The sequence below is a fragment of the Callorhinchus milii genome, unplaced genomic scaffold (assembly GCF_018977255.1).
Source record: "Callorhinchus milii isolate IMCB2004 unplaced genomic scaffold, IMCB_Cmil_1.0 Scaffold24, whole genome shotgun sequence".
Classification (NCBI taxonomy): Eukaryota; Metazoa; Chordata; class Chondrichthyes; order Chimaeriformes; family Callorhinchidae; genus Callorhinchus; species Callorhinchus milii.
Genome location: NW_024704765.1, coordinates 5313886 through 5341382, shown reverse-complemented (window position 1 = coordinate 5341382; position 27497 = coordinate 5313886). Strand labels below are relative to the sequence as shown.

Genomic DNA, 27497 nt, shown 5'->3' with positions numbered 1-27497 from the left:
AGCAAAGTTTCCTTGGGGCTAGCCAGCTCTATGGCAATATCAGACTGGAGTCAATCCTCTCTGGTGGTCTTGACTGTCCAGCTCCTCGCCAGGCAGATCTGCAGTCCTTCAAGGGACTGCTGATGGCAAACCCACCAGCCTGGCTCATCAGCAACGCTTGGAAGGGTAGACCAGTCACTGGAGGTAGTAGGGCTTCTTCTCATTCAGCTACTATTAACCCTGCAGACCCAAACCAAAAGGGGTAGGTTGGACAAGCAGGGCAAAGCTTCCCAGGCAGTGGGTGTAATGGCAAGTCAACAGGAGCCATTGTGAGAAGAGTTCATGCCTTAAGTAAATGATCTGTCCCTTCAAGTCCTGGTCTAAGCCAAGTTGTCTGGTTTGTCATCAACAGTGTCTTGGAATACTGCAGAACTGCCCGACAGTACACATTCCATTCCAACAATCTTACTCTGGAATTTCCACGTGTAGGTGGGATGTACGGCATTCTCGGTTTGGTTGGATACTCTTTAGCATGGTGATGGGTTGGCTGGTCTGGCATCAGCGGTGCCATAGTGTGCTGCGGACCTGCCTACATCCCACCTACTCAATTATATGCCATTGCCAGGCACAGCATTGGCACAAACTCAGGCCCAAAGTTACACTTCTGACAATGCAGCTCTCTCCCAGTTGTGCAGTAGAGTGAACTTGTGACATGTTTGTGTTTTTCAGGCTCTCATCCTCCGTGTTAGTGATTTGTTATGCACGTAAAGGGGAAGTAAAGTGATGTCTTTCAGGGTGAATTCCTATTACATAAAAAAAGGTAATAGTTTTATTGCTGATATATTGTGGAAATATCTATGGTAGAATGTCCTCTTTACTGTTTATCATTATTTATTAATATTACTCTATTGTTATTCTTACTCGGGAAAGCTTTGAAGAAATTCAAGGGGAAGAAAAAATGTTATAAATTTGTTAGGACAAACCATAATTGTGATAAATATTGCTGGTGCCTTTCAGGTTTCTGAAGCTCTATCCAGGTAGATTGGATTTCCAATCACATTTCATGATTAGGAGTGGCAGAGTTGGATCCAAGCAAAAGATGTGTTGAGGTCATTGAATCAGGAGATTCACCCCTCCTAGTTCTGTAAACGGAAAAATAATGGCCATTCCATTAAGTTAAGTCTTTACTTAATGGAACTTAGCTAGGACTCACCACGTTAATGGAAAGTACTAGTTAGGAACAGACGGTATTCCTCAGGTTTGAAAAGTAAATTTTTATGGTGTTTTGAAATGGTTTTATAGTTAATCCTCTTTTGTTTCAGATTCGTGAACTTCTTTTGAGGTAAACAAAATGAATTCAGACTTCTTAATCCAACATGCCAAACTGGTGAGTATATATTCTTGCAATGCATTGTATTTGGGGTTAACTATATAGCTAATCTTTAAAAATATTGAACCTTTTCTATTAAGTGAGACGTTCAATTTTTTTTAGTACAATATAGTGAAAAGAAGGGCACAGCATACAGCTCTCGCTTGGCGTCCAACTCCGCCATACAGTGGTAGAGTTGGGCGCCAAGCGACAAAGATATGTCGAGGTAATTGAATCAGGAAATTCATTCTCCTCCTGGGAACGGAATTCGTTAAATGGAAAAAAATCATGGACATTCTTGATTTCTGGGAACTCAGGTCCCCACTGACTTCCCTTTGGGGGCACTATATACAGGAAGTGCCGCCGACATTACTTTCATTTCCTTCACAAAGTGATGTTACATGGTGCTTCCTGTGTAGGCTCAGTGCAGTTACTCTATGGGTAAAAAAATAATAATTTTGACCTAAATATAAATACTCTTATTTACATACAGAATGGTTATAAAATTCAATTGTTTCAATTTAGTGTATTTTTTCAATTTAGATGGTTTGGATCTTCTTATTGTTTGGCCATCTGCAACTGGTCAGCTGTTGTGGCCCAGGAGAATATTTAATCCATGGACAGTGCTGCCCGATGTGTCCAGTGGGTGAGTCCTCATCATAGAACCTTACAGCACAGAAAGAAGCCATTTAGCCCATTGTGCCTTTGGCGGCTCTTTGAAAGAGCTACCAACTAGTCCCACTCCTCACTCTTAACCCATAGCCCTGCATTTTTTTATTCTAAGTACCAATCCAATTCTCTTTTTCAAATCTATTATTGTATCTGCTCCACCGCCCATTCAGGCAGTGCATTCCAGATTGTAACAACTCTCTGGGGTAAAAAAAAACTCTCGTCTCCCTGGTTCTTTTGCCAATTATCTTAATCTGCGTCTTCTGGTTAACGATCCATCCGCCAGAGAAATAGTTTCTCCCTATCGACTCTTATCGAAAACCCCTAATAATTTCGAACATCTCTATTAAATCTCCCCTCAACCTTGTCTGCTCTAAGGAGAATAATCCCAGCCGCTCTTGTCCTTCCACGTAACTGAAGTCTCTCATTTGACACGTCTCGAAGATGTGATAAGGCGCTATATCAAATGCAAAGATTGTTATATTATTATTCCTGGTATCATCAGTGGTCCTTCTTTCTGAAAATGTTTAATATATTTACAACATTATTTTTAGCAGCTGAATAAAAACGCTGAATTGCAAAACAAAGTTCCTTGATGCTTATTATAAACCATATCATAGCCAACTTGCAAAATGTTCAATTCAGTCTCAAAGGTACCAAACTCACACAATGTTGTCTAATGTTTAGGTCTCTATTTAAATTGATTTGTTTAACACTCCTGGATATGCACTGCATTGTTTGAGGTGCCGTCCTTCGAATGAGGTATTAAATGAACTAAGGTCCACCTGTCTGTTCAGGTAGATGTTAAAGAATCCTCATTGGAAAAGAGAAGGGAGTTTCTCCCACTGTCTCGCCTGACAATCGGTCAAACAAAATTGCTCATTCCCTTTATGGCTGTCTGTGGGGCATTGCTGTGTACAAATCGCCTGCGGAAAATATTTAAGCCATACTATAACTATATATAGCATAAAATATCAGGTGTTAATAATCCTTGCATTTGATATAGCGCCTTATCACGTCCTCGAGATGTCTCAAAGCGCTTCACAGAATATACTGTAAAGTGAATCGACTTCATTTCTGTGGTAGCAGAGAATGAGAAGGTAATTAGGATTCAGTCAATGTTCCCCAGTGAAGTGTTTTGTGAGGAAGAGTTACAGGATCAGACCAAATCACTTAGTTCAGTATTGCTAACTTTTGCTAATTTTTTTATATTTCAGGAAGTCGAGTGTCAAAACATTGCACAGCAATGACCAACACTGAATGTAGAGTTTGCACTCAAGGTGAATACAGCGACTATCCCAGTGGACGAGAAAAATGCATCAAGTGTGAAAATTGTGATTCAGGTAAATGTTACACTAATTTCGTGACAAACTCTGTATTTTGTCAGGAATGTTTATTAACAAATGGGCAGTGTAAAATGCAGTCAAAACACAGGAGCGAGAAGCAAAATGGGTATTGATGAAAGAGTAATAGAGATCTGTAGTTTGTTGGAGTAATAGTTAGTCTGTGTGGATACAATAGAGAAAAACAATTAGATTTGATCTTTTCCCTGGTCCCTTGTGCTGTCAAGACACATTCAGGGAGAAAGCTTTGTTTACCATTCCTAAAATAATTGTTATTTCTTCATATCATAGACTGTTTACTCCATTGGCTATAAACAGCTTTGATTGCTTGTACAACAAATGAGCTCTTAGTTTTGAAGCAGATGCTGCTTCCTACATTATAATAATAATCCTTGCATTTGATATAATGCTTTTCACGTTTTCTAGACGTCTCAAAGCACTTCACAGAATTTACTGTAAAGTGAATTGACTGTATATTTGTGGGCAAAATATATATTGTTTACACTTGCAGCATTGAACCTTCATCGTACCAACTATATGTCTTGTTGTAGGTCAGACAGATTCACTGAATCTCATGATTTTTTTATTTTTAGGAAAGGGACTTTTTGATTCACAGCAATGCACCTACTTTCAAAATACGATTTGTCATTGCAAAGAGGGTTATTTCTGTGTGAAGAGGAAATGGAGTGGATGTGAGATGTGCAGAAAGTACAGCCTGGGTCCTGTAGGTGAAGGAGTTAAGAAGAAAGGTAAGGTGCGAGATTAAAGCTTTACTGTGAATCCGCTCGACTGGCAATCCGCTTTCTGCAAGTCCCTCGTGCCCTCCGTTCTACCAGCGATGGCCGCTTTCAGCCACTACGCCCCGAAACTCTGGAACACTCTATCTCTACCCCTCCACCTCGTTATGATGTGGTGGTCGGGATTCATCAATTCTGTGCGTTGTGCAGGTGTCCAGCTGACACAGATCAGTTGCTGCGCTCTCTGAACCTCTCACAAGCAATTACAATTTGCTTCACACAGTGTGGCTGTGCTTCACAGGGGACTGCCTTCCTCCACAGTGATACAGGCACTCCCTCACCCCCAAGTCAATGCAGCCAGTACGAAATTAGTTGGTGTCCACACACAAACACAAGGCCTCCTCCAACCTTCAGTCGTGACAAACACTGTTGTCTGAAAAGGCTGTAAAATAGTAACAGAGTCTCTGTCAAAGACTCCTTCACAGGGCAAACTTAGCTGAGTTAAGATTCTCCAATATTCTGTGGTTGCATATGTATTTTCAGCAACAATCTGGGAAGACGCTGTGTATGAAAAGTGTCGTGATGGAACATATTCAGACAATGTTTCTACTGAAGAGTGTAAGCCATGGACTGAGTAAGTACTTTATAACTAATCTGGGAATCTCAAATTAAATGCATTGGAAATGGAAACATTGATAATAAATTACATTTGTATAGTGCCTTTCACATGAGGAGGAGTCCCACCAGAAAACAGGATTGATGGCTCAGTACAGAGTATAACTCTTAAGATTCAAGTGTTTCTGAATATTCCCCAAAATTACAACAAACATAACCAAGGAAAATTAGAGATTGGTTGAATTCCCGTTTAATGCAATTGAGCAAAAAGCTGGCTCCTGACGTTAATAATCCATTTAGCCCCAAAATACCAATAGTGAGTCTAATCAAACTATAGTGGTGTTAGAAAGACATTTCAAGAAGAAACAATCCCTAAGTGTGTTGGGATATGTCACGGACAAAAATCTACAGATTTTCCTAATTAATTATTCTGCTTTTCCCCAGATGTAAAGAATTGAACAAACATGAGGTTAGACCAGGAAACCCTTCCATGGATGCAGAGTGTAAAGAGAAGATGAACATAGCATTTATAGTATTGTCTATTGTAATACCTGTAGTGATTGGTGGTGTCCTTGGAATTTTGTGGTGGAAGAGACGAGATCTGAGAAAGTGTACAGGTTTGTGGCTTTAATACTATTGTTTTCTGAACCAACACATTTTTATTCTTTGTTTTGTATCAGTCAAATCAGAAATATTCTTCTTCCTTAGATGGGTATTGGACCCCTGCGGATGCCATCTAGGCCACCACACAAAATATTCTCATCGTGTGTTTTGTGGCTTTATTACTATTTTCTGAACCAACCCATTTTTATTCTTTGTTTTGTATCAGTCAAATCAGAAATATTCTTGTTCCTTATCCTTCATGAAGGATGTTACTGTATACAAAATGCAAGTTGTTGTTTCTCCTTCCATTTTTCACCCATTTTATGCTCATCCTAGTGCCCAGCGAGCGAGTTCTACCAGTTTATTAGATCTCAGCAGATTTGTTAATCTCGATGCCCCAGCCTTTTGTCATTTCCTTTAATACCTCGACTACCTACGTATCTGCTTAACTCTCTTTTAAACATTTACTGATCATTTTTATTACTGACTCAAATTGATTCATTTTTCTTGTATTATTATAACATTGGCATAATAGCACAGAGACTTGTAAACTGTAATCAATTGGTACGTATTCTTTCTATTAATTGATCTATATTTTTCTTGCAGCAAATGGTGAGAAGGAAAAAATGATGACGAAAAGGTATATTAAATGTTACTATATTTATATAGCACTGTGTGTAATGTATTGTCTAAAAACTTGAGTTGAAAATTATCAAGGCAAAATAGTGACATTCCACAAAACACATTCCAAAGCCATTGAAAACAGCATTACATCAGTGTCCACCCATTGATTCCCCTCTAGTCTCTTCAGTGACCTACATTTTATGCCAACAGTTAATGCAAACTAAATCCATGTTAATCATTCACTCACTGTACATGACAATGACATTATCTGCTCACAGGCTTGTTCTGTGCCAGACCCTCTATATGTGTAGAGTGTAAATATTGTACTGTACAGGTACGAGGCCAAAATAGATGCTGATTCAGAGTGACACTAGTTTGTCAGGTGGCTTCACTTATATACAGTTTAATTGGCTTCTGCTTTCTCCTACAATTGGTCTCTACACATTACAGTAAAATGTGAGGTGCTTTGAGATACAGTGGAATCTGCTTTAGGCGATGCCGGTTAATCCCAGATGATGGGTAAATTGAACAAAATGCCCGGCCCTGAATCATTTGTATTCTAACCTGTTTTAATTAAGCCGGTTGATTCAGACAAAAATCCGGTTACTCTGGGCAAAATGCCGCACTGTTCACCACTGAATGGACTCACTCGGGCCTTTGTGTGACACGCTGCTCCATGCAGTCCTGTGGCTCAGTGGTTAGAGCACTCGCTTGCACGCGAGAGACGTGAGATCGATTCCCGCAGGGTGAAATGTTGGGCAAGTTTCCTTACTCCACAAGACTCTGCTTACGTAGCAGTCAGTAGGAACCCAGTTGTTCAGGGGCAATAATTCCTTAAAAATAAATAATGAATTAGTCACTCAATCCATGGCTGTTTGTGGGACACGGCTGTGCGCAATTGGCAATTGGCTGCCGTGTTTCGCCCACAAAATACGCAGTCAATTCACTTTCAAGTATACTTTGTGAAGAGCTTTGAGACGTCTCGAAGACATGACAAGGCGCAAAATCGAATGGAAGTATTATTATTCAGCCATGAGGGTAGAAGGGAGGAGGCCATAAGATTGATTGCCAGCGGACTCCAGCCATTCACAAGGGGCTGGAGTTGGGCTGTAATCATTGAGGGGGCAGAGCAACGGAGAACAACAAGTGAGGGAATGGGAGGAGTCCACTCACGATTGAATGACAGCTGAGCCATATGAGAGTGGGTGAAGCCCATCCATTCACAAGTGGCTGCAGGCTATCAGTCACTTCAGTGTGCCGCTAATTGGTCCCCTTCCTGTCTAATGGGAATGGCAATGAGAGGGAGGGAGGGAGCTCCTCAGCCATTATTTTGCAGCCAAACAAAGGTAAATACTGTATAATTTACTGTATACTGTGAGAGAACAGGATTTTATCTTTAACTCCTTGGACAACTCCTTGGTGTCCTGTTTGGTTAGTTAACACTGAAGCCCATTAACATCCAAGGCCATTAACATCACTTTATTATTGCTTCAGGTCAAACAACGTTATTATATGTTATACAGAGTCGGCGGGGCTCCTCTGCTGGTATTTCAGTTAACCTTCGATGCCTCTTAAGCCGGACAAAATGGCTGTCTGATGTGTCTGTCTTAACTGGTTTCCACTGTATTTCAATGGCATAAGGCACTCTATCAATACAAGGATTATTGTCCACTTAAAAATGATCAGTAATTCTAAATTAACTTAGATTTTTTGTATTTTTCTTGTGCAGCTGACAATTTTGTTGGTGCGTTATAACCTTCTGAAAGAAAATGTGATTCAGGAAATGATACAAAAGAAGCAGCAAACACGTGAACACATGATCACTGATGGAGAAGGTTGGCTGTTCCTAGATTTTCTTTTGTTGCCCAAAAGACAAACTCACCCTCATGAGTCTTGAGACGAATGAAAAACGAAACCTATCACACAACAGATTGACTTCAAGATCCTCACACGTCTACAAATCCCTTCACACCCTGGCACCTCTCTACCTCTCCGACCTGCACCACTCCCCACTCCACCACCTCTATTCAGCTGTCCCAAAAGATTGGATCTCGCTCCTTCAGTACTTCCACTTTGCCGCCTCATTTTCCCTTTTCAGATCACGCCTGAAGACTTTCCTCTCGACTGTGATTACGGTCACCTCCTACACTCGGCGTTAGGCTCAGCCAGTGCATGACAACAACAACAAAATTATATTTATAAAGCACCTTTCACTTGTAAACGACATCCCAAGGCACTGATGACAGCCGCAATCAAAAATACAAGCGGCTGTTGTAAACAACAACAACAATAAGATTCCATTTATTGAGCGCCTTTCACGTCGGGAGGACGTCCCAATGCGCTGTACAGTTGGGTCAGGACCCGAGCATTGGGGGGAAATGGTCAGGGTGAGGGGAGGGAAGGGAGGGAGCGAGGAGGGGGTAGAGAGTCGAGAGGAGAGCTGAAGGCACAGTCAAAGAGAAAGGTCTTGAGACCGGCCTTGAAGGAGAAAAGGGTGGAGGCGGCGAAGGCACTGGGGGATAGAGTTCCAGAGCCTCGGGGCTGAAAGGCTGAAGGCCCGGCTACCAATGGTAGGGCGGTTGGGGCGGGGGATGTGGAGCAGACCGGAGCCAGAGGAACGGAGGGTACGGGCGGGTAGGTAGGGGGATAGTAGGTCGGAGAGGTAGGAGGGAGCAAGGCCGTGAATGGCCTTGTAGGTGAGGGTGAGGATCTTGAATTCAATCCTCTTGGGGATGGGGAGCCAGTGGAGGCGAGCAAGAGTGGGAGTGATGTGTTCCCGAAGCCTGGTGCGGGACAGTACACGAGCTGCAGATCTCTATCTGATCACTATCTCAGATCACTATCATGGAATATCTCAAGACAGCAGAACAAGGCGACATATTGCCTTTCCTATAACACCATTCACATTAGGATGTGCTTTGAGCTATTTCGATTCGAGGTATATGAACTGTTTGAGATAACTTTTTGCCATTGTTGAAATCTGCTTATCTTAGCATTAAAAGATTGAAGGGGAGTTATGGACCATTGGGAGAAAGCATCTAGCCAGCAATGTATAATAACATGTATTAATAAAAATTATGTGAGACACCTATTGCCAGTATCTTTATAATCCTTAACAATCCTTGCATTTGATATAGCGCTTTTCAGGTTTTCTAGACGTCTCAAAGCGCTTCACAGAATATACTGCAAAGTGAATTGACCATATTTGTGGGCAAAACTCAGCAGCCAATTGCGCACCACAACAACAACTTGCACTTATAGAACGTCCTCCACACAGGGTAGTGTCTCAGAGCGCTTAACAGTGGCGGATCCTGACTCCAAGCCAGGGAAAGGGTGGCCGTAAGGACGGTCGAAGAGGAAAGTCGGGAGAGGTAGGGAAGGGTCAGTGAGTGAATGGATTTGAATATGAGTGAGGATCTTGAAGGCGATCTGTTCAGTGATGGAGAGCCAATTGAGCCTGGACAGAATTGGTGAGATGTGGGCATGGAGTTTGGGCCGGGTCAGTATGCAAGCAGCAGAGTTTTGAATGAGCTGGATCTTGTGTGTCATCCAAGTTTACCCCGTGTCTGCAGATGACATCGCCCAGAGGCAGTATATAGATAAGGAAATGAAGAGTTTCGTAGCCTAATGGGTGAAGGCACGGCCACTGATGGTGGAGGGGATGAGGGACAAACGAGGTCTCCGACTCGCTCCTTCCCCTCTTTCGAAGCACGTCAAGATCATCTTTTCCCCTCCCACCCCACCTCCCTCGGCTCTCACCCCCAGCTCAGGTGTCCAGCCAACAGTGTCAAGAGCTTTGAGACATCTTTCCTATGTGAAAACGGTGCTGTGTAAGTGTTGTGTTTCTGGAAGAGAAATATTGCTTATATGGCCCACGGACATTTATCAAATACGGCATCCGGTCCTCAGCCGCCAAAAGGTTGTACCATCCTGACCTACATGAAGGATGTTATATAAAATGCCCCGCCCTTCTGCCATTTCCCTTAATACCTCTACTAACATATCTGCTTAACTTCCTTTTGGAAATTTGCTGAACATTTTTATTAGTGACTCCAGTAGATTTGTTTTTCTTGTATTATTATAACATTGGCATAATAGCCCAAAGACTTGGAAACTGTAATCAATTGATACATATTCTTTCTATTAACTGACTGTATTTTTCTTGCAGCAAATGATGTTGACAAAACACAATTAGGAAACAATCAGAAAGAGGTACATTAAATGTTACTATCTTTATGTGAAATGTATTGTCTAAAAACTTGAGTTCAAAATTATAAAGATAAAATAGTGGTATTCTAATGCTGCGTTAAGGATTATTATCCACATAAAAATGATCAGTAATTCTAAGTTAACTTAATTCCTTTTTTTTCTTTTGCAGGAGGATGTGAATTTGTCGATACAAATCTCTAACGAACGTCATGATTCAGGAATTGGTAGTTCAGATACCAGTCACAGGACTAATTTAGGAAATAGAAGGAGCAGCAAAACACCTGAACTACAAGATCACTCATTGAGAGGGTTGGAAGTGCTTGGATTGACGTTTGTGGAACTTCAGACTTGAAAACAAGTGTGTGCAGATCTTTTGGTGATGGGCAGCCAGAGGAGCAGACGCCAGGGCAGATACAAGGAAAGGTGATGGAAACCAACTCACTGCACTCATTTGAAAAGTAGTTTGAGGCAGTGATGTAGGTATGGTGGGGTGGGTGTTCTGGAGGTATGAGATTGGATATGCCGGAAGGTCATCATAGAGATCAATCTTGTGATCATGATCTTCTCATCTCACCCTGGAGAGAATCATCCTTCTTGTCTAAATCCGCAGAGCACAGGAGAGAGTTGGCAGAAGGAATCACATGAGGAAGTATATTGTCTTATAACTCTGAATCCTCTTAAACAGAAGTAACATTTCTTCTAATAATACAACCCTCTTCCCCCCCAAAAAAACGAAGGCAATGATAAGTCCAAACTGAGGTGGAAGTAAATATATGGCCTTTTCTGTGACTGAGGCCGAGACTTGAAGTTACTTCAGTTTTGTCCTTTGGTTAGTCCACATTTGGAGATCTGTGTACAGCTCTTGTTGCAATATTACAGGAAGGATATAGCAATGGTGAGAGTACAGTGAAGGAGTCCTGTAGCTCAGTGGTTAGAGCACTCGCCTTACAAGCGAGAGACCTGAGTTCAATTTCAGGCAGAGGGCGAAACCTTGGGCAAGTTTCCTTACTCCACACAGAGCCTAATAATATTCCCTCCAAAACCCAAAACAATAATAAATTGGTCATTTTCAATCTATGACTGTTTGTGGGACATTGCTGTGCGCAATTGGCTGCCGCGTTCGCCCACAAATATACAGTCAATTCACTTTACAGTGTGTTCTGTGAAGCGCTTTGGGACGTCCTCCTGACGTGAAAAGCGCTATATCAAATGCAAGGATTATTATTATTATTATTATGGACCCGACGTGCAGTAGCAGCAGATGGGCCACAGAGGGCGCGGCTGAGCACAGCTATGTGCCAGCGCATCGGCGCCTCCAAGTGGCACAGCAGTGGTAGCGCAAAAAACTAGTTACCAAACGCTCAAGAGGCCGGGAACGCCCAGCGGGTCAGGCAGCATCTATGGAGAGGGGAAAGTGGGTCAACGCTTCGGGGTCCGCGGCTCTTCGTCAGAATTCAGTTGTGAGGAAAGGTCGTGGACCCGAAACCTTGACTCCCTTTCCTCTCTCCGCAGACCCCGCCTGACTTGCTGAGCGTTCCCGGCCTCTTATTCTGTGGGAGAAGTAGATTTGTCATTTTGAGGCTGTCAGAGCAAAAGTGTTGATCTGCATTGTGAACATTGTTCGGATGCGTTGAAGCGCGTTCTGATGCCATCAACGCCACACGGCAGTTTGCGGAGAGAGTTAGGGAGCTGAGCCAAGAGGAATAAAACAGTCTTAATGTCAGCTTGAGGGTGACTGGTTTGTATAGGTTCAGCCGGCGGTAATAAATCTTATTGAGTGACCAAATTATTATTACAGAGGGTTATTATTACAGAGGCCTGTGCAGTAAGGAAACTTGCCTAATGTTTGCCCTGCCCGCGAATCAAACCCAGGTCCTCTCGCTCGCCAGGCAAATGCTCTAAACAATACTACAGGACTCCCAAGTAAAGCAATAAAGTTTAGTGTAACCACAAGTGGTGCAGCGAAGAACTTTTTTTAATTAGGCCACAGAGGCTGTAAATAACCATTTTTTTTATAACCTTGAAAACGCCACCAGTCGGCGCTTCACACCAATGGGTCCTGTTGTTTGTGTAACAAAAACCCGGGTCAGAAAATTATTTTAAAACGAAAACAGCAGAAACTCCCAAAAAGTCACTCGATCGTGGTTTGAAAGAGTCAATGTTCCATGTTTCAGCTGAAAGCTCAGCAAAATTTCTCTCTTGAAGAGAAGCGTGAATTGGCTCGATGAGCATTCACAGCACTTGTTTTTTTACAGAAGTTTCGGTTTTGCTGTTAACCATTTCTCACTCTGTCTGTCGCCAGTTGCTGTTACAATTCAATTTTGTTTTTAGGAAAAAAACGAGGACGGTCAGTGAGAGAGAGGGTGTGTTGAAGGAGGCACAGCTCAGGTTACTGTGACACAAAGGAGCTTCCGCGCCCCCACACACACACACATATTAGACTGAAAGCAACAAGGAACTCATATTATTTTCTAAACTGACACTCCAATGCAGTGCTGGGAATGTGCTGCGTTGTTGGAAGTGCGTCATTCAGATGAAAGATTAAACTATGTCTGAGTTTCTCTCTCCCAGTGCTCTGGCCAACAATCCCTTGGATAAAATTGCTCATTCACTCCATGGATGTTTGTGGGACTATCAAAGGCTCCATTAAATTTGAAACAGAAAGTGCTTTTTCCACTTCCTCTATCGGTGAAACTATCAAACCACGTCTGATATGATGTGCAACTGCCCACTTTGACTTTGTTCAAAGGTGAAAGAACATTTGGATTTGTTTGGAAGCTTCTGGATTGTACACTGCTGTGGGTTGCACTCCCTTTGAAAGTGAGAGACCTGAGTTCAATTCCAGACAGAGGGCGAAACCTTGGGCAAGTTTCCTTACTCCACACAGAGCCTAATAATAATCCCTCCAAAACCCAAAACAATAATAAATTGGTCATTTTCAATCTACGACTGTTTGTGGGACATTGCTGTGCGCAATTGGCTGCCGCGTTCGCCCACAAATATACAGTCAATTCACTTTACAGTGTGTTCTGTGAAGCGCTTTGGGACGTCCTCCGGACGTGAAAAGCGCTATATCAAATGCAAGGATTATTATTATTATTAACTTGTGATGCATTTGCCAGGCTCAATTTTTGTCAGATAGGTGAGGCAATGCCTCTTGTACCAACATAGTTGTGACTCCTGGGTTCCTGCTCATTGCGAGGTATACAGAGGCGTGGATTCAAATGCTGCTTTTAGAGCATTTGTGTCGCTCTGCGTGTGCCAGGTTTCACCTGCTCAGTCTCTTCTTCAGTGGCTGTTATTGCTACAACAGCACTTAGTGCTTTCACCCTCTCACTGTGTTCCCTCCAATCATTACAATACAATATTTCTTGGTTTCTGTGTTTACTAGAATGCTGCTGCTCTCATTCCTATCATTGAATTTTTTTAATGTGTTCACAACTTTCCTCAAAGGGATATTATGAAATGCTGAAATTTGACCTCTGTGCTGTTTCATTTTGGCTCTGATACTAATGAATTATTAGTAATAATGAATGAATTATTCGAGCTCTTTGTGTTTTCGTTTTTTTTTAGAAGCTCCACAGATGCGGCCTGACTTGCTCAGTGTTCCCAGCAACTTCTGTTTCTATTGGAGAAGAAGTCGTTTGAACGTGTGCTGCTCTCTCAAGTGTTAAATAATGATTCACGTAGGCAGGCAGTATGTAGCTCGTGTTTATTGCAAAATCTCTGGAGGCGTCAGAGTGTGATTTGCATCTTTTAATTTGGTTGAGTGGAGAACATGCAAAACTAAAACATTTAAGCATTTTCCCCCACTGACAAAATAACCAGCTGACTGTCTGTATGTTATACTTCCAGTGATAAGCACCCATGTGATTCGGGTTGATTAGCGGCTTATCACGCTAGTTGGCTTGGCAGCAAATTATGTTTATAATAGTACAAAGTTCAGGAATTACCCTTGTCTACTTCAACATTTTTATTAAGGGGAACAATACAGACTGTGTTGTTCACTGAGGAAGTTCACGAGGCAAAACCTAACATCTTGTTTTTTCCTCCATGGATGTGAAACTTGCAGAACAAGAGCTTTACTGAGTGCCGGTTAGGACACAGCTGCCTCAGGTCTTATGAAAGCATTTGATCGTTGCAGCTGCATACTTAAAGATAAGCCGTTGGGTGGATCTGTGTTGGTTCAAGATAATCTTGGGCTAAAGATGTCTGAGTGGTTGAATTATCCTTAGCAGCCCCCCACCCCCCCCCCCACCCCCATCGCTCAAACAAGGCCTACATCTTGTAATGTAAATATGTTTTAGAGTTTTCCGAGAAGCTTGGCAGACAGTGATCTCAATGATAAGCTGATGGGTTTAACCGGTTAAACTAGCAGTAAGCCAACCCGAAGCCTTGGTTCTTGCCAACCTGAGGCTGATACACTCAGCTAACAGTTAAGCTCCTGTTAACCCTGCGCCAAAGCCCCAACAGGGAGGGTGGTCCTTGCTGGACAAAGCGGGAAAGTTTGCCAGACAGCGATATCAATGGCAAGTTATGGGGTTTTAGCTCGTTAGACTCCAGCGATTATCCCAATGCCTTGACTCTTGCCAACCTGCGCCAAATACTTTCTGGAATTAGGTAAGCAGAATACTTCCCTCCAGGGAGAGAGAGAGAGAGAGAGAGAGAGAGAGAGTGTGCATTCCATTCCAACAACCTATCTCTGGGATCTCCATGCGTAGGTGGGATGCATGAAATTCTCGGTTTAGTTTGGATATTCTTAAGCACAGTGTTGTGCCTCCGCAGGTGTCAGACACTCAGCTGGGCAGAAAAATGGCATATGCATGATATATAGCCTAGTCCTGATCCTCAAGCACGATAATGGTAATAGTTTCCGCATATGTCAACAGGATGAGCAAAAAACCATGATTAATTGTGGTCTTTAGTCGTATCTAATGCTGATTGCTCGCTCCCGGCCTCTGCGTAGGTGTTTTGGCTGCAACCCCGACCTGAGCCGCTCCCCCTGAAAATGTTGCTGCTCCCACTCCCCACACTCTGCTACTCCCACTCTGCCCTTCTCTCCCAACGCCCTCCTCGCTTTCTCTCTCCTGGACTCCACCATTACCACACTCTCCTCCGTGAGGCTCATCATGGCTAACCCTCTACCATCCCTCCTCTCTCTCCCTCAAAATACTTCTAGTTTACCAACCCCCAAACCTCCTGGCTCCTTCCTCACTGATATCTCGGCTCTCCTCTCACTCCTGTCCCTCTGCACTGAGCACCTGCTCATAATGGGTGATTTCAACCTCCACCTAAACTCAAAACAATAAAAACACACAACACAATGCAGAGCAGTGTTGCCATGTTTTTATTTTAATAAAATAATAATAATTCTTGGAATTGATATAGGGCCTTATCACAACAACAACAAAATTACATTTATAGAGCGCCTTTCACGTCAGGAGGACGTCCCGAAGCACTGAACAGTCAGGTGTTGGGGGCCCGAGCATGGGGAGGGGTGGTGTGGATGGCCTTGAAAGTGAAGACGAGGATCTTGAATTTGATCCTCTGGGGGATGGGGAGCACGTGGAGTCGGGCGAGGGTGGGGGTGATGGGGTCACGGGCCTGGTGCGTGAGAGTACATGAGCTGCAGAGTTTTGGATGATCTGCAGCTTGTGAAGGGAAGAGTAGGGAAGGCCGATGAGGAGGGCGTTCCCATAGTCGAGCCTTGATGTGACGAATGCGTGGGTGAGGGGTGAGGCAGTAGTGCAGTCTGGCAATGTTGCGGAGGTGGTGGTAGGCAGTGCCGGTCATGGCGCGGATGTGGGGGAGACAGGACAGTTCAGGGCCAAACCAGACAACCAGGTTCCTGACTGGCTTAATGAGGTTGAGTGTGCAGCCGTGGAGGCTAATGCTGTCAGCGCCTGAGATTGCAAGCCAATCAGGAGGGCCTCGGTCTTGCTGACGTTGAGTTGGAGAAAGTTGGCCCTTGGCCAGGACTTGATGTGGGACAGGCAGTCGGTCAGGACAACAACAACAAGAACAAGATTCCATTTATAGAGCGCCTTTCACGTCGGGAGGACGTCCCAAGGCGCTGTACAGTTGGGTGAGGACCCGAGCATTGGGGGGAAATGGTCAGGGTGAGGGGAGGGAAGGGAGGGAGCGAGGAGGGGGTAGAGAGTCGAGAGGGGAGCTGAAGGCATGGTCAAAGAGAAAGGTCTTGAGACCGGCCTTGAAGGAGGAAAGGGAGGAGGTGGCGAAGGCACTGGGGGATAGAGTTCCAGAGCCTCAAGGCTGAGAGGCTGAAGGTCCGGCCACCGATGGTAGGGCGGTTGGGGCGGGGGATGTGGAGCAGACCGTAGCCAGAGGAACGGAGGGTACGGGCAGGTAGGTAGGGGGATAGTAGGTTGGAGAGGTAGGAGGGAGCAAGGCCGTGAATGGCCTTGTAGGTGAAGATGAGGATCTTGAAATCGATCCTCTGGGGGATGGGGAGCCAGTGGAGGCGAGCGAGGGTGGGAGTGATGTGGTCGCGGTGTCTGGTGCAGGACAGTACACGAGCTGCAGAGTTCTGAATGACCTGCAGTGTGGAGGGAGGTGTCGGGAAGGCCGGCGAGGAGAGAGTTCCCATAGTCGGCAGTAGTCCTGGAGTTCAGGGTGGAGGCGGAGAGGTAGAGTTGGGTGTCATCTGCACACATGTGTAAATTTACCCCGTGTCTGCAGATGATGTCACCAAGGGGGAACATGTAGGGGGTGAAGAGGAGGGGACCAAGGACAGAGCCCTGAGGAACACCGCACGAGATGGTGCGGGGGCTGGAGGAGAAGCCATTTGCTGCGACAAAGTGGAGGTGGTGTGAAAGGTAGGACCTGAACCAATCAAGGACAGAACCTTGAAGGTTGGAGTGGAGGAGGATTGAGTGGTTCACGGTGTTAAAGGCGGCAGAGAGGTCAAGGAGGATGAGGAGGCAGAGGGAGCCCTGGTCACACATGGTCAGGATGTTGTTTGTGACCTTGACCAGAGCAGTTTCCGTGCTGTGGGCAGCACGGAAACCCGATTGGAGGGGTTCATGGAGTGAGTGAGTGAGTGAGTGAGTGAGAGGAGAGGAAAGAGCGAAGCTGGGAGGCAACAGCTCTCAAGGACCTTGGATAGGAAGGGGAGATTTGAGATGGGCCGGTAGCTAGATAGCTGTGATGGGTCGAGAGGTTTCTTCAAGGTGGGGTGATAGTGGCTGTTTTGAGGGGGGAAGGAACAGTGTCAGGGAGTGGTTAATGATGTTGGCGAGTAGTGGGGCGAGGAGGTGGAGCTGGGATTTAAGGAGAAAGGTGGGGATGGGGTCCAGAGAGCACGTGGTGGGCTTCATGGAGGGTGGGGGAATGAGGGTGACAGAAGGCACCAACAAAGAGGGTCTTGAGACAGGTCTTGAAGGAGGCAATGGAGGGGTTGAGGCGGGGTTACTGCAGGATGGAGTTCCAGAGGTTGGGAGCAGAGTGGCAGAAGGCCCGCCCGCCACTGATGCGGCAGGCGAGGCGGAGGACGTGAAGCAGGCCTGAGTCAGATAAACAGAGTTGGTAGGGAGTTAGAAGGTTGCAGAGGGTGTGGAGGGCATTGAAGGTGAGGAACAGGATCTTGAACTGTATCTTCTGTGTGATGGGAAGACAGTGGAGTCGGGCGAGGATGGGGATGATGGGGTCGCGGTGTCTGGTGCGGGAGAGGACATGTACTGCAGAGTTCTGGATGATCTGCAGCCTATGGAGGAAGGAATTGGGGTGGCCGTGAAGCAGGGAGTTTGCATAGCCGAGCCTGGATGTTATAAATGTGGTGTGAGGGTCTCGGCACCTGCGTTGTGAGAGAATGGCAGAGACGGGCAATGTTGCGGAGTTGGGGGAAGATCATGGCGCAGATGCGGTATAGAAAGGATAGTTGAGGGTCAAACAAGACGCCAAGGTTCTGGACTGGATTGGCAAGGCGGAGTGTGCATCCTTGGATGATGATTCTGTCAGCGCTGACGGGAGCCAGTCAGGAGAGCCCCGGTCTTATTGATGTTCAACTGAAGGAAGTTAATAATAATAATAATAATAATAATAGTTAGCTCTCATCCCGACTTGATGTCCGACAGACATTCTGTCAGGACAGCAGTGGCCCTGGAGTCGAGGGTGGAGGCAGAGAGGTAGAGTTGGGTATCACCCGCATACATGTGGTTCTGACGAAGGGCCGTGGACCTGAAACATTGACTCACTTTCCTGTCTCCATAGATGCCGCCTGACCTGCTGAGCGTTCCCGGCCACTTCTGTTTTTTGTTCCCATATTGGAGCCTTTGGATGGTACAGCTCGTCATTTATAACATTATTTTGGAGGGATTGATTATTTCAAACCCGGCTCTTGCCAGGCAAGTGCTGCGCCCACTACACTCTGGAGACTTGGAGATGGTGCGGGGGCTGGAGGAGAAGCCATTTGCCACGACAAAGTGGAAGCGGTGTGAAAGGCAGGACCTGAACCAATCATGGCGAGTTTCATTATTTAGCAAACAACATCTGATTTACTGGAAATCCTGAGATCCTCTGAGGAAACACGTGACTGAGCTGCTCCCTCCCCCCCAGTGAATGTGAAAGTGTTGACAGATGAAGGAGCTTTGCTCGCTGTTGTTGTGGAAGCCGCCGAGGCAGTAATTGCTGCTCTTTCTCTCTCACTCACGGACATTTACTGGCCGTTCCCACAGATGGTTCTGCTTCTCTATTCACGAGGGGATCGGGCGGGCAAGAGAAAGGGAAGGGTCGCGCGGCTGACGGGCTGTCAGGTCAGTAAAAGTCACACCTGAAGGTTAACATTTCTGTTGTAATATAATTTGATGTTGTTTCCTTACATTTGATGCGGTGGCCGCTCGGGGGGGGGGGGGGGGGGGGGGGGGGGGGTGCGACAGGACAAACATACAACGGCTTAGACTGGGTTTGCGAAGGGTTATTCGGTTGTGTTAGCCTCAAAGTGAGTTGCCGGAACCAAAATTGAATGCGATGAAGTGGCGCCTTCTGGTGGCAGAGGACGTTACTGTAGGAGGGGCCTCAGCACCCTGATAGGGGCAGGGTCTCTGCACCCTAATCAGGGCGGGGCCTCAGCACCCTGATAGGGGCAGGGTCTCTCGAGAGCATGCGTGTTACTAAACTTTCCTTGCTACAGCTTTTATATTAAATATTATTAAATTCTACTGTTACTTTCTGTTTTTAGGGTCGACCATGTTTTGTAAACCAAATCCAGGGATGTGTACAAAAAAAATGAACTCAGTACAATTCCCGATAGTGGAGAAACGTGTTGGATTCACGGCTGTGTTGCTCAGTTTGTTGTTTAACTTGAGATGGGTGAAATTTGGCCCCAGAGACACCATACCTCATCCCAGGACTGTCCCCGGAAATAATAATAATCCTTGGATTTGATATAGAGCGTTATCACGTCTTCGAGACGTCTCAAAGAGCTTCACAGGATAAACTGTAATCAGGAATGCGTGGTCATCCTATATAAGTTTGCATGTAGAACAATGAATAAAAAAATGCCTATTATGATTAGTGTGATTTATCTCGGGGTTTGCAACTGTGGTTTGAATTCTTGAAATAAATCACCAGCTGGTGACCATCCTCTGAGTGTGTGTGTGGGGGCAAGAGAGGTGGTGGTGGGGTGGAGAGGTGGTTGGGGAGAGGGAGGTGGTGGAGTAGATGGAGGTGGTGGGTGGGAGAGAGGGAGGTGGTGGGGTGTTAGAGGGAGGGGGGGGAGGGAAGTGGTGCGGGGATGAAGGTAAGCAAAGTTTCCTTGGGGCTAGCCAGCTCTATGGCAATATCAGACTGGAGTCAATCCTCTCTGGTGGTCTTGACTGTCCAGCTCCTCGCCAGGCAGATCTGCAGTCCTTCAAGGGACTGCTGATGGCAAACCCACCAGCCTGGCTCATCAGCAACGCTTGGAAGGGTAGACCAGTCACTGGAGGTAGTAGGGCTTCTTCTCATTCAGCTACTATTAACCCTGCAGACCCAAACCAAAAGGGGTAGGTTGGACAAGCAGGTCAAAGCTTCCCAGGCAGTGGGTGTAATGGCAAGTCAACAGGAGCCATTGTGAGAAGAGTTCATGCCTTAAGTAAATGATCTGTCCCTTCAAGTCCTGGTCTAAGCCAAGTTGTCTGGTTTGTCATCAACACTGTCTTGGAATACTGCAGAACTGCCCGACAGTACACATTCCATTCCAACAATCTTACTCTGGAATTTCCACGTGTAGGTCGGATGTACGGCATTCTCGGTTTGGTTGGATACTCTTTAGCATGGTGATGGGTTGGCTGGTCTGGCATCAGCGGTGCCATAGTGTGCTGCGGACCTGCCTACATCCCACCTACTCAATTATATGCCATTGCCAGGCACAGCATTGGCACAAACTCAGGCCCAAAGTTACACTTCTGACAATGCAGCTCTCTCCCAGTTGTGCAGTAGAGTGAACTTGTGACATGTTTGTGTTTTTCAGGCTCTCATCCTCCGTGTTAGTGATTTGTTATGCACGTAAAGGGGAAGTAAAGTGATGTCTTTCAGGGTTGAATTCCTATTACATAAAAAAAGGTAATAGTTTTATTGCTGATATATTGTGGAAATATCTATGGTAGAATGTCCTCTTTACTGTTTATCATTATTTATTAATATTACTCTATTGTTATTCTTACTCGGGAAAGCTTTGAAGAAATTCAAGGGGAAGAAAAAATGTTATAAATTTGTTAGGACAAACCATAATTGTGATAAATATTGCTGGTGCCTTTCAGGTTTCTGAAGCTCTATCCAGGTAGATTGGATTTCCAATCACATTTCATGATTAGGAGTGGCAGAGTTGGACCCAAGCAAAAGATGTGTTGAGGTCATTGAATCAGGAGATTCACCCCTCCTAGTTCTGTAAACGGAAAAATAATGGCCATTCCATTAAGTTAAGTCTTTACTTAATGGAACTTAGCTAGGACTCACCACGTTAATGGAAAGTACTAGTTAGGAACAGACGGTATTCCTCAGGTTTGAAAAGTAAATTTTTATGGTGTTTTGAAATGGTTTTATAGTTAATCCTCTTTTGTTTCAGATTCGTGAACTTCTTTTGAGGTAAACAAAATGAATTCAGACTTCTTAATCCAACATGCCAAACTGGTGAGTATATATTCTTGCAATGCATTGTATTTGGGGTTAACTATATAGCTAATCTTTAAAAATATTGAACCTTTTCTATTAAGTGAGACGTTCAATTTTTTTTAGTACAATATAGTGAAAAGAAGGGCACAGCATACAGCTCTCGCTTGGCGTCCAACTCCGCCATACAGTGGTAGAGTTGGGCGCCAAGCGACAAAGATATGTCGAGGTAATTGAATCAGGAAATTCATTCTCCTCCTGGGAACGGAATTCGTTAAATGGAAAAAAATCATGGACATTCTTGATTTCTGGGAACTCAGGTCCCCACTGACTTCCCTTTGGGGGCACTATATACAGGAAGTGCCGCCGACATTACTTTCATTTCCTTCACAAAGTGATGTTACATGGTGCTTCCTGTGTAGGCTCAGTGCAGTTACTCTATGGGTAAAAAAATAATAATTTTGACCTAAATATAAATACTCTTATTTACATACAGAATGGTTATAAAATTCAATTGTTTCAATTTAGTGTATTTTTTCAATTTAGATGGTTTGGATCTTCTTATTGTTTGGCCATCTGCAACTGGTCAGCTGTTGTGGCCCAGGAGAATATTTAATCCATGGACAGTGCTGCCCGATGTGTCCAGTGGGTGAGTCCTCATCATAGAACCTTACAGCACAGAAAGAAGCCATTTAGCCCATTGTGCCTTTGGCGGCTCTTTGAAAGAGCTACCAACTAGTCCCACTCCTCACTCTTAACCCATAGCCCTGCATTTTTTTATTCTAAGTACCAATCCAATTCTCTTTTTCAAATCTATTATTGTATCTGCTCCACCGCCCATTCAGGCAGTGCATTCCAGATTGTAACAACTCTCTGGGGTAAAAAAAACTCTCGTCTCCCTGGTTCTTTTGCCAATTATCTTAAATCTGCGTCTTCTGGTTAACGATCCATCCGCCAGAGAAATAGTTTCTCCCTATCGACTCTTATCGAAAACCCCTAATAATTTCGAACATCTCTATTAAATCTCCCCTCAACCTTGTCTGCTCTAAGGAGAATAATCCCAGCCGCTCTTGTCCTTCCACGTAACTGAAGTCTCTCATTTGACACGTCTCGAAGATGTGATAAGGCGCTATATCAAATGCAAAGATTGTTATATTATTATTCCTGGTATCATCAGTGGTCCTTCTTTCTGAAAATGTTTAATATATTTACAACATTATTTTTAGCAGCTGAATAAAAACGCTGAATTGCAAAACAAAGTTCCTTGATGCTTATTATAAACCATATCATAGCCAACTTGCAAAATGTTCAATTCAGTCTCAAAGGTACCAAACTCACACAATGTTGTCTAATGTTTAGGTCTCTATTTAAATTGATTTGTTTAACACTCCTGGATATGCACTGCATTGTTTGAGGTGCCGTCCTTCGAATGAGGTATTAAATGAACCTGTCTGTTTAGGTAGATGTTAAAGAATCCTCATTGGAAAAGAGAAGGGAGTTTCTCCCACTGTCTCGCCTGACAATCGGTCAAACAAAATTGCTCATTCCCTTTATGGCTGTCTGTGGGGCATTGCTGTGTACAAATCGCCTGCGGAAAATATTTAAGCCATACTATAACTATATATAGCATAAAATATCAGGTGTTAATAATCCTTGCATTTGATATAGCGCCTTATCACGTCCTCGAGATGTCTCAAAGCGCTTCACAGAATATACTGTAAAGTGAATCGACTTCATTTCTGTGGTAGCAGAGAATGAGAAGGTAATTAGGATTCAGTCAATGTTCCCCAGTGAAGTGTTTTGTGAGGAAGAGTTACAGGATCAGACCAAATCACTTAGTTCAGTATTGCTAACTTTTGCTAATTTTTTTATATTTCAGGAAGTCGAGTGTCAAAACATTGCACAGCAATGACCAACACTGAATGTAGAGTTTGCACTCAAGGTGAATACAGCGACTATCCCAGTGGACGAGAAAAATGCATCAAGTGTGAAAATTGTGATTCAGGTAAATGTTACACTAATTTCGTGACAAACTCTGTATTTTGTCAGGAATGTTTATTAACAAATGGGCATTGTAAAATGCAGTCAAAACACAGGAGCGAGAAGCAAAATGGGTATTGATGAAAGAGTAATAGAGATCTGTAGTTTGTTGGAGTAATAGTTAGTCTGTGTGGATACAATAGAGAAAAACAATTAGATTTGATCTTTTCCCTGGTCCCTTGTGCTGTCAAGACACATTCAGGGAGAAAGCTTTGTTTACCATTCCTAAAATAATTGTTATTTCTTCATATCATAGACTGTTTACTCCATTGGCTATAAACAGCTTTGATTGCTTGTACAACAAATGAGCTCTTAGTTTTGAAGCAGATGCTGCTTCCTACATTATAATAATAATCCTTGCATTTGATATAATGCTTTTCACGTTTTCTAGACGTCTCAAAGCACTTCACAGAATTTACTGTAAAGTGAATTGACTGTATATTTGTGGGCAAAATATATATTGTTTACACTTGCAGCATTGAACCTTCACTGAATCTCATGATTTTTTTATTTTTAGGAATGGGACTTTTTGATTCACAGCAATGCACCTACTTTCAAAATACGATTTGTCATTGCAAAGAGGGTTATTTCTGTGTGGAGAGGAAATGGAGTGGATGTGAGATGTGCAGAAAGCACAGCCTGGGTCCTGTAGGTGAAGGAGTTAAGAAGAAAGGTAAGGTGCGAGATTAAAGCTTTACTGTGAATCTGCTCGACTGGCTCCGGCTTTGTGCAAGTCCCTTGTGCCCTCCGTTCTACCAGCGATGGCCGCTTTCAGCCACTACGCCCCGAAACTCTGGAACACTCTATCTCTACCCCTCCACCTCGTTATGATGTGGTGGTCGGGATTCATCAATTCTGTGCGTTGTGCAGGTGTCCAGCTGACACAGATCAGTTGCTGCGCTCTCTGAACCTCTCACAAGCAATTACAATTTGCTTCACACAGTGTGGCTGTGCTTCACAGGGAACTGCCTTCCTCCACAGTGATACAGGCACTCCCTCACCCCCAAGTCAATGCAGCCAGTACGAAATTAGTTGGTGTCCACACACAAACACAAGGCCCTCCTCCAACCTTCAGTCGTGACAAACACTGTTGTCTGAAAAGGCTGTAAAATAGTAACAGAGTCTCTGTCAAAGACTCCTTCACAGGGCAAACTTAGCTGAGTTAAGATTCTCCAATATTCTGTGGTTGCATATGTATTTTCAGGAACAATCTGGGAAGACGCTGTGTATGAAAAGTGTCGTGATGGAACATATTCAAATAATGTTTCTACTGAAGCGTGTAAACCATGGACTAAGTAAGTACTTTATAACTAATCTGGGAATCTCAAATTAAATGCATTGGAAATGGAAACATTGATAATAAATTACATTTGTATAGTGCCTTTCACATGAGGAGGAGTCCCACCAGAAAACAGGATTGATGGCTCAGTACAGAGTATAACTCTTAAGATTCAAGTGTTTCTGAATATTCCCCAAAATTACAACAAACATAACCAAGGAAAATTAGAGATTGGTTGAATTCCCGTTTAATGCAATTGAGCAAAAAGCTGGCTCCTGACGTTAATAATCCATTTAGCCCCAAAATACCAATAGTGAGTCTAATCAAACTATAGTGGTGTTAGAAAGACATTTCAAGAAGAAACAATCCCTAAGTGTGTTGGGATATGTCACGGACAAAAATCTACAGATTTTCCTAATTAATTATTCTGCTTTTCCCCAGATGTAAAGAATTGAACAAACATGAGGTTAGACCAGGAAACCCTTCCATGGATGCAGAGTGTAAAGAGAAGATGAACATAGCATTTATAGTATTGTCTATTGTAATACCTGTAGTGATTGTAGTGATTGGTGGTGTCCTTGGAATTTTGTGGTGGAAGAGACGAGATCTGAGAAAGTGTACAGGTTTGTGGCTTTAATACTATTGTTTTCTGAACCAACACATTTTTATTCTTTGTTTTGTATCAGTCAAATCAGAAATATTCTTCTTCCTTAGATGGGTATTGGACCCCTGCGGATGCCATCTAGGCCACCACACAAAATATTCTCATCGTGTGCTTTGTGGCTTTATTACTATTTTCTGAACCAACCCATTTTTATTCTTTGTTTTGTATCAGTCAAATCAGAAATATTCTTGTTCCTTATCCTTCATGAAGGATGTTACTGTATACAAAATGCAAGTTGTTGTTTCTCCTTCCATTTTTCACCCATTTTATGCTCATCCTAGTGCCCAGCGAGCGAGTTCTACCAGTTTATTAGATCTCAGCAGATTTGTTAATCTCGATGCCCCAGCCTTTTGTCATTTCCTTTAATACCTCGACTACCTACGTATCTGCTTAACTCTCTTTTAAACATTTACTGATCATTTTTATTACTGACTCAAATTGATTCATTTTTCTTGTATTATTATAACATTGGCATAATAGCACAGAGACTTGTAAACTGTAATCAATTGGTACGTATTCTTTCTATTAATTGATCTATATTTTTCTTGCAGCAAATGGTGAGAAGGAAAAAATGATGACGAAAAGGTATATTAAATGTTACTATCTTTATATAGCACTGTGTGTAATGTATTGTCTAAAAACTTGAGTTGAAAATTATCAAGGCAAAATAGTGACATTCCACAAAACACATTCCAAAGCCATTGAAAACAGCATTACATCAGTGTCCACCCATTGATTCCCCTCTAGTCTCTTCAGTGACCTACATTTTATGCCAACAGTTAATGCAAACTAAATCCATGTTAATCATTCACTCACTGTACATGACAATGACATTATCTGCTCACAGGCTTGTTCTGTGCCAGACCCTCTATATGTGTAGAGTGTAAATATTGTACTGTACAGGTACGAGGCCAAAATAGATGCTGATTCAGAGTGACACTAGTTTGTCAGGTGGCTTCACTTATATACAGTTTAATTGGCTTCTGCTTTCTCCTACAATTAGTCTCTACACATTACAGTAAAATGTGAGGTGCTTTGAGATACAGTGGAATCTGCTTTAGGCGATGCCGGTTAATCCCAGATGATGGGTAAATTGAACAAAATGCCCGGCCCTGAATCATTTGTATTCTAACCTGTTTTAATTAAGCCGGTTCATTCAGACAAAAATCCGGTTACTCTGGGCAAAATGCCGCACTGTTCACCACTGAATGGACTCACTCGGGCCTTTGTGTGACACGCTGCTCCATGCGGTCCTGTGGCTCAGTGGTTAGAGCACTCGCTTGCACGCGAGAGACGTGAGATCGATTCCCGGCAGGGTGAAATGTTGGGCAAGTTTCCTTACTCCACAAGACTCTGCTTACGTAGCAGTCAGTAGGAACCCAGTTGTTCAGGGGCAATAATTCCTTAAAAATAAATAATGAATTAGTCACTCAATCCATGGCTGTTTGTGGGACACGGCTGTGCGCAATTGGCAATTGGCTGCCGTGTTTCGCCCACAAAATACGCAGTCAATTCACTTTCAAGTATACTTTGTGAAGAGCTTTGAGACGTCTCGAAGACATGACAAGGCGCAAAATCGAATGGAAGTATTATTATTCAGCCATGAGGGTAGAAGGGAGGAGGCCATAAGATTGATTGCCAGCGGACTCCAGCCATTCACAAGGGGCTGGAGTTGGGCTGTCAATCATTGAGGGGCAGAGCAACGGAGAACAACAAGTGAGGGAATGGGAGGAGTCCACTCACGATTGAATGACAGCTGAGCCATATATGAGTGGGTGAAGCCCATCCATTCACAAGTGGCTGCAGGCTATCAGTCACTTCAGTGTGCCGCTAATTGGTCCCCTTCCTGTCTAATGGGAATGGCAATGAGAGGGAGGGAGGGAGCTCCTCAGCCATTATTTTGCAGCCAAACAAAGGTAAATACTGTATAATTTACTGTATACTGTGAGAGAACAGGATTTTATCTTTAACTCCTTGGACAACCCCTTGGTGTCCTGTTTGGTTAGTTAACACTGAAGCCCATTAACATCCAAGGCCATTAACATCACTTTATTATTGCTTCAGGTCAAACAACGTTATTATATGTTATACAGAGTCGGCGGGGCTCCTCTGCTGGTATTTCAGTTAACCTTCGATGCCTCTTAAGCCGGACAAAATGGCTGTCTGATGTGTCTGTCTTAACTGGTTTCCACTGTATTTCAATGGCATAAGGCACTCTATCAATACAAGGATTATTGTCCACTTAAAAATGATCAGTAAT

General features: G+C 43.8%; 2 protein-coding genes and 1 long non-coding RNA gene across 7 annotated transcripts in view; all 3 read left to right on the top strand.

Moving 5' to 3' along the window:
• The first annotated feature begins 775 nt into the window (after nt 1–775).
• On the top strand, nt 776–7729 carry LOC121850700 (tumor necrosis factor receptor superfamily member 14-like). 2 transcript variants are annotated; one of them, XM_042343493.1, is made up of 9 exons: nt 776–799; nt 1302–1366; nt 1892–1994; nt 3235–3360; nt 3954–4109; nt 4641–4731; nt 5157–5329; nt 5922–5955; nt 7669–7729. In XM_042343493.1, the coding sequence occupies exons 2-9, from the start codon at nt 1331–1333 to the stop codon at nt 7670–7672; spliced, it is 723 nt and encodes a 240-aa protein (XP_042199427.1). In that variant the 5' UTR covers nt 776–799; nt 1302–1330; the 3' UTR covers nt 7673–7729. The 2 variants fall into 2 exon arrangements, with proteins under 2 accessions (XP_042199427.1, XP_042199428.1); XM_042343494.1 differs by lacking the exon at nt 5922–5955.
• Nucleotides 7730–10102: 2373 nt separating this feature from the next.
• Nucleotides 10103–14637, top strand: LOC121850701. Of its 2 annotated transcripts, none has more exons than XR_006085710.1 (3): nt 10103–10151; nt 10318–10571; nt 13722–14637. It is a non-coding gene; the product is annotated as an uncharacterized LOC121850701 (long non-coding RNA). The 2 variants fall into 2 exon arrangements; XR_006085709.1 differs by lacking the exon at nt 13722–14637 and adding an exon at nt 11661–11971.
• A 3766-nt stretch (nt 14638–18403) lies between these two features.
• LOC103173703 (tumor necrosis factor receptor superfamily member 14-like) overlaps nt 18404–27497 on the top strand; it is a 32186-nt gene continuing 23092 nt past the window's right edge. The window contains exons 1-9 of one of the 3 annotated variants that reach the window (XM_042343488.1): nt 18406–18919; nt 20617–20708; nt 21211–21275; nt 21801–21903; nt 23134–23259; nt 23812–23967; nt 24499–24589; nt 25015–25196; nt 25789–25822. In XM_042343488.1, the coding sequence (XP_042199422.1) occupies nt 21240–21275; nt 21801–21903; nt 23134–23259; nt 23812–23967; nt 24499–24589; nt 25015–25196; nt 25789–25822 (728 nt within the window). In that variant the 5' untranslated portion in view covers nt 18406–18919; nt 20617–20708; nt 21211–21239. Of the gene's footprint in view, nt 18920–20616; nt 20709–21210; nt 21276–21800; nt 21904–23133; nt 23260–23811; nt 23968–24498; nt 24590–25014; nt 25197–25788; nt 25823–27497 lie in introns of all 3 variants that reach the window. The other 2 variants (XM_042343490.1, XM_042343489.1) reach the window with 2 other exon arrangements.

Excerpts from the sequence above, each read along its gene's own strand:
- LOC121850700 (XM_042343493.1), top strand. The coding sequence starts at position 1,331 with ATGAATTCAGACTTCTTAATCCAACATGCCAAACTG. Across the intron at positions 3,361-3,953 it reads GTGTGAAAATTGTGATTCAG|GAAAGGGACTTTTTGATTCA; the intron begins GTAAATGTTACA and ends TTTTATTTTTAG. Across the intron at positions 4,732-5,156 it reads GAGTGTAAGCCATGGACTGA|ATGTAAAGAATTGAACAAAC; the intron begins GTAAGTACTTTA and ends GCTTTTCCCCAG.